General features: G+C 47.3%; 1 protein-coding gene across 1 annotated transcript in view; it reads right to left on the bottom strand.

The window, feature by feature from the left end:
* The window catches only part of Nmnat2 (nicotinamide nucleotide adenylyltransferase 2), a 159193-nt gene continuing 152323 nt past the window's right edge, over window positions 1-6870 (bottom strand). Inside the window, exons 9-11 of the mRNA XM_051147582.1 lie at window positions 3263-3364; window positions 3060-3127; window positions 1-742 (exon numbers count right to left, since the gene is read on the bottom strand). Coding sequence (XP_051003539.1) covers window positions 640-742; window positions 3060-3127; window positions 3263-3364 — 273 coding nt within the window. The 3' untranslated portion in view covers window positions 1-639. The remainder of the gene's footprint in view (window positions 743-3059; window positions 3128-3262; window positions 3365-6870) is intronic.

Raw genomic sequence — 6870 nt, 5'->3', positions numbered from 1 at the left:
TGTGTGTGTGTGTGTGTGTGTGTGTGTGTGAGTTGGAGAAGCAGACTGGCTCTGCTTTCATTCCTGTGTATGGCCCTCACGCACCTACAAGTGCTGAGACTGGCTATAGTGTCCTGTCAGAAGGAAACTGAACCACAGGAGAGCCTTAAAACTACAAACATTAAAAAAAAAAAAAAACACCACACACTGATTTCATCCAAGTTCTACAAGAAGTAGACAAGGGGGAAAAAATAAGAAGAAGAAAGAGAGAAAGAAAAATAGCCCTTTGTGGCAAAGGGCATGCTGGGAAGAAGGCAAGAGCCTGAGCCACCTTCCCAGCACATGCTGGGAGGATGGGCACCAGAGCCGCCTCTCTAGAGCATGCTGGGAGACGGACACCAGTACATCTCCAAGGGCTGCACTTCCCCCAACTCCCACCCTGTTCCCTTACCCACCCCCAACCCGGAGACTAGAGGGAAGTTTGTCCAAAGATGGCTGTGGAATGGGGAATGCCATGGTTCTTCGCAGGCCCCCCACACTGTGGGGGTTAAGCCAGCCAGTGGGGAGAACAGTCAAGATGAAGACAGAGAAACAGTGACCGGAGGGGCTGGTGTGTTGGCAGAGGACGAGGGGAGAGTAGAGCAGAGAGCTTGGTATCTGCTAGCCAGAAGCGTTGATGTAGAGCTGGCTCTTGAGGATGTAGTCGATGACTGGCTGGGACAGGTAATCCACAACATGGCCGTCCCCGTGCTGCAGGGCCAGCCTACATGAGAAGAAACAGCAGTCAAGCAGACATCCATGCCCAAAAAAGACAAGACCTTCTGCCTTTCAGGAAAAGGTCTACAGGTGCGTTATCCTCAGCACCTACCAGCAGCCTTTGATGGGACTGACTGAACAGCATTGGCAAGAGCCTTATCCCCACACAAACTGTCCTCCACCCACAGTGACACTGGGTAGCTGAGAGACCTTAGGCAAGTTATTATTATTTTTTACATTTATTTATTTCATGCGTGTCCCTCCTTTCTCTCTCTCTCTCTCTCTCTCTCTCTCTCTCTCTCTCTCTCTCTCTCTCTCTCTCTCTCTCTCTCTCTCTCTCTCTCTGTGTGTGTGTGTGTGTGTGTGTATGTGTGTGTGTATGTGTGTGTGTATGGTGTATGCCATAGCATTGTGTGGAGACCAGAGAGCAACTTGTGAAACTCAGTTCTGTTCTTTACCAGTTGGATCTTAGGGACTGAACTCAGGTGGTGGCCCTTCAGCACAATCTCCTTTACCCACAGAGCCATCTCATTGGCCCATTAGGCAAGTTAGTTAAGCCCTTTTCTTCAGTGTTTCCTTCATTACAATTAAGGTAACATTTAGCTGGGCAGGAACTGTGGTGGCACACGCCTTTACTCCCAGCACTCGGGAGGCAGAGGCAGGTGAGGTGGATTTCTATGAGTTTGAGGCCAGCCTGGTCTACAAAGTAAGTCCAGGACAGCCAAGGCTACACAGAGAAACCCTGTCTCAAAAAACGAAAAAGAAAATAAATTAAGGTAACATTTAAACCAGTTACATCCAATTACTTACAGGGTTACATGAGTCATTAAGCCAAACAGGGATGACATTTTAGCTTTCCTTTTTCTTCTTCTTCTTTAATAGACTTGCTTGTTTGTTTTGTTTTGTTTTTTTGAGACAGGGTTTTTTCTGTGTAATCACCTGGCTGTCCTGGACTCTTTGTAGACCAGGCTGGCCTTGAACTCAGAGATCCACCTGCCTCTTCTACCCAAGTGCTGGGATTACAGGCTTGCATTACCGCCACCACCCGGCTTAATAGACTTATGTGTATTTTTAAGAGCTCTTATTTCCTCCCTTTGGGTTTCTCTACACGCTGGGGGTCTCATGAAAGTTGGTCTCCTAGAGGATTCCTAGTCTCGTTCACCTTTTCCCTCCTACAGGAGCCCTTGGCTGTGGGCCCATGGAGAGACAGCAGCTAGTGACAGAGTCCAGGGTCCAGTCAACTCCTGCACAGTTCTTCTCTGGCCTTCTGCTCTCTGCTCATTTCCTATACAACACTCTCAAGATGCCATTGAGCCAGGCGTGGTGACCTGCTCTCTGCCCTTAACGCAAGCCCTGCCTTTACTTTACTGAAGCCTTTACTTTACTTTATTTAAGCATCTCCCTAAACAGTGAAGCTTTCTCAAAAGTAGTCTCCAAATAACAGTTTTAACTTCATCAGACTCAGCAGAGAAGTAGAATCTGAGTCCAACCAAGAAAACCCTGTCCGGTTGAACAAGATGGAACACGGGGGTTTGTATGGCCTGGAGTCTAAGGACAGCCAGGTTGGTGCCAAAGCGCCTGCTGCCCTTGCCTCCCACTGGCTGCTACTCTTGTGACTGTCTCCATAATTGTCTTCCAAAGGAAGAAGTAAACATCTGGGCGGTGGTTGAGCATACCTTTAATCCCAGCAGAAAGGCAGAGGCAGGCAGATCTCTGATTTCAGGTCTAGCCTGATCTACAGTATGAGTTCCAGGACAGCCAAAGGCTACACAAAGAAACCCTGCCTTGAAACAAAATGAAACAAAAAAGTAAATAGGAATAAATACATGAAGTCAAAAAAGGAGACTGAACGCTGGGGCAGCAAGTGTCCACTTGAATCTAGGTGTGTCCTGAAGTGTCCCCAGGTTGTGTGGTGATTTCAATGAGGATTGCTCTATAAGCTCATATATTTGAATACTTGGTCCCCAGTTGATGGAACTATTTAGAAAGGATTAGGAGGTGTGACCTTGCTTGAGAAGGCAGGTCACTGGGGAGGGCTTTGAGGTCTCTTTACCTTATAGTTGTGTCTCAAGATATGAGCTCTCAGAAGCTGCTTGGGCAGCACACCTGCCTGCCTGCCTGCCTGCCTGCTGCTATGTCCCCTACCTTGATTCTCCTGAAACTCAAGTCCCAAAGAAAGTTTCTTTCCTATTAGTTGTCTTGGTCCTTGTGTCTTAAAAGAGCAATAGAAAAGTAACTCAGACAGGTTGCCTTTGACTGAGGAGAGCTATGAAAACTCTTAAACCAGTTTGGCCACAGTGTCTCTGACCATTCGTCCACCGTACCTGCTCTTGGTGGAGCTGACTACAGACATGGGATGGTTGGTGTCATCCTTGACCACCATGATGTTGTTCTGGAGACAGAGGAGAAAGAACAGGTCAGCAATCACTCTCCTGGGCTCCTTCTGCCCCCTCACTCTTCCGCTCCTCCAGAGCTTTGAGAGCAGGGCCCTATCACTGGGCTACCCCGGAGGGGATGGAGGACTCACTTTATATTTGCGGAGTATTGACGAGTGGTTCATGATTCGGTCTGTGTCAGCTGCATCCCGGGGCACCACCACGATCCCAAAGTCCCCAACAATCACCTCCATCTGAAGAGAGGGAGGGAGGGGGAAAGGCGGACAACATTGGTGAGAGCTGTCGCCCCCAACCTCTTACCATGTGACAACAGAGCAGGGTGACATTCCGTTGCTTTACGTGGAACTTCAAGCAGTAGCTTCCAATGTACCCTCTCAGCCCCATGAGTCAGCAACCTGAACTACTGACAATAGTCTCGGTAGAATGGCTGGGAACCTTGTCCAGCACAGAAGATGCTGAAACTCTTCTAGAATGAATGAGCACCCTTTTGCACGTCCGAACAGGAACTTTCTAATCCTGGAAGCTCTTGGTTGAGTTCGCAGTGTTGTAGACCAGCACAGGTAGCCAGTAACACTCTCATAGGCGAAACTGATTCCATTATCTGGCACATTTACCTCAGCCCACAGCGGGACTACATGAGAGGCTGTCTGCCTCCCTTCTTTTATATGGTTCACCCTTATGCTGTAGGACTCCAGGAGACTCAGAATGAATCCCTATGTGTACAGGTAGTGATGGGGGTGCTGGTCAGCTCATGTGGGGGTCATCAGCCTCTGGTAGAAGCTGGATTCCATATGAGAAATAAGATCCTTTCATTAAAAACAAAAATAACTTTTGGGGAAGTGTTGCTGAGAAAGAATTTTGATATAGAGCCTAGGATAGCCTTGGCCACCTTCTTGTCTTAGCCTGCCAGATGTTAAATGGCATGTACGAGACACCACAGGAGCCCTTCCCTTTTTCTAATTACAGATATAATGCAAGCTTTGGGGATACAGAAAAAGATAGAAATCAATGTCAACCATGCTCTCCAGGTGACCACAGTTGACCCTTCACCATGTCACAGGTTTTTCCTTTCTAGGAATAGCTGTGTGTGTAGACCCGTGTCAGCACTAAGCCGCAATGGAGGCGTGAGGTTGTGGGGCAGTGGCAGCATGCTTCCCTAGCATGCATTGGGGCCTGGCTCTGATCTAAAAAAAAAAAAATTAAAATTAAAAATCAACTGCTTAAGTAGTAATTACCTGCATTCTCGTCTCCGTTTTGGTACGATTTATTTTGTTTTTAAGTTGTCGTTTCCCCGCCCCGCCGTGTGTGTGTGTGTGTGTGTGTGTGTGTGTGTGTGTGTGTGTGTGTGTGTCTGTGTCTGTGTATGACTCTATGACTCTCTTCTCTCTGTCTCTCTCTCTGTCTCTGTCTCTGTCTCTGTCTCTCTCTCTCTCTCTCTGTGTGTGTGTGTGTGTGTGTAAGATTCCCTTGAAGGTCAGAGCTGGACTTACAGACAGTTGTGAATGGCCTGATATGAGTCTTAGGAATCAAACTCAGGTCCTCTGTAAAAGCCGTTCCCGTGCTAAGTCATCTCTCCAGCCCACCTGCATTATTTTCATTTAGCGTTGTACTGCGAGCATCTGCCACATCATGAAGCTTGTTTGAGGGCCGACACGTGGTTTAGCAGGTACAAGCCCTTGCCTGGTGGCCTGAACTCAGTGGCTGGACCCACACGGTGGAAGGAGAACCAACTACCAGAACTTGACCTCCATGCCACCTCCTCCCACACTAAAGAGATGAGTAGGAATGAAGTGGAGACACGAGATTTTAACCTTTTCTGTGTTTTCTCATAGTCATACAGTATGGGAAGCTTAGAGCTACTTCTGCTTTCTCACAAGGTGATTTTTGCACATATCACTCTGATGGCTATCTCTATACCTAAGTGTTTTATCACATCTAATTATGTGTAAGGCATAACATAATTGGATAAAAGGATGGGAGCTGGAAGTAGTTCAGGCTCTTGAGACATATTACCAAATGGCTCTCTAGAAATGTGCTGATCGTCATTTTCAAGAAGCTCATAATTTGCAGCATTTGGTGAGCTGGGAGCAGGTTTAGATCCTGCCAGTTGTGGATCCCACAGGAGGAGGAAGGACGCTGCTTGTGCACAGTTCAACTCATTGAGCAAGGTCTGCTTTGGGAGCAAAGGATGTGAAATTTGCCCCCATAATTCTTTTTTTTTTTTCTCGGTTTTTTGAAACAGAGTTTCTCTGTGTAGCCTTGACGATCCTGGACTCACTTTGTAGACCAGGCTGGCCTTGAAGTCACAGTGATCCACCTGTCTCTGCCTCCCAAGTGCTGGGATTAAAAACGTGTGCCACCACCATGCCCACCTCCTCCCCCCATAATTCTTAAAATGGGTTTCACAAAAACAGAAATGATGAAGAACTGTGGTCCATTCTTCTCTACCAGTAAATTCCACAGTGTCAGAATGACATTGTAAGTCTGATTGTGTGTGTGTGTGTGTGTGTGTGTGTGTGTGTGTGTGTGTGTGTGTTGAATATCATTGGGTGTTTTCTCCCACGTTTACTCTGCTTTCCTTATGCTTAATATAAAACTGGAGCTAGAAATCTGTTGTTGAGATAAAATTTTGGCCTTGTACTGGGCGTGGTGACACACACCTTTAATCCCAGCACTTGGGAGGCAGAGACAGGCGAATCGCTGTGAGTTCGAGGCCAGCCTGGTCTACAAAGCGAGTCCAGGACAGCCAAGGCTACACAGAGAGAACCTGTCTGGAAAAAAAAAGTTTGACTTTGAGTACCCTAGGTGGAGCAAGACTACAAACCAGGCATTCAGTACCAGAGCCTCCACTGGGTCATGTCATTTGGATCTGGAGCAGCATACACATGTTTTATCCAGGTGGGGTTCAAATTGAGTAAGTTTGCATCAAGGCTTTTGTCCTATAGGCCTGGAAATGTTCAGGAGCGGCAAGGTTGGAAGCTGAAGGCTGACCCAGCTCCTCTTGTCCTAGCTGTTAGGACACACACTAGGCACACTGATTCTCAAACTTGCCCACACATTAGAGTTGTCTGAGGAGGGACAGGGAGATGGCTCAGCGGGCAAAGGCACGTGCCACCAAGCCTGATAATCTGAGCCCACTTCCTGGGCCCACATGGTAGGAGAGAACCAATGATTGCTAGTTGTCCTCTGACCTCCCCATGTGAACTGTAGTATATACGTGCCTGCATTTGGGCACACACACACACACACACACACGCACACACACACACACTAAACAAATCAAAATAAGTAAATAAATAAATGCATAGTTTTTAAATTGGAAAAAAGTACCTAGGGAACTTTTAAAAATCGCAAACATGTACCTCATACCCACAATTGATTAAACTAGAATCTCTCAGAATGGGACCCGGACATCAGTGCTTAAAATGAAATTCTCCAGGTGATTCTAATGTGCAACTGAGTTTGTGAGTCAGCCAAGTTATAAGTAGAACTGGAAACCTTGGCACGCCAGGGAAGATGAGGGAAGGGAAAAAAGAAAAGAGAGTTCACTGGCGTGGGAACACACAGAGACCCCTAAACTGCCTGCTCCTGTAGGTGTTTTAGGATAATCTGGTGTGAGTACCTAATGGCGGGCCTGCTTCCCACTGCTTGACTCTAAGGGCCAGAGAATGCAGGTGTGACGGGCGCTGTCTGTATGACGCGTGTGGTAAGGGGGCTATTCAGTGCGAACGTTCTAGTT

The sequence above is a fragment of the Acomys russatus genome, chromosome 6 (genome assembly GCF_903995435.1).
Source record: "Acomys russatus chromosome 6, mAcoRus1.1, whole genome shotgun sequence".
NCBI lineage: Eukaryota > Metazoa > Chordata > Mammalia > Rodentia > Muridae > Acomys > Acomys russatus.
The sequence above is the reverse complement of the archived record's forward strand: the minus strand, read 5'-3'. Positions and strand labels throughout refer to the sequence as shown.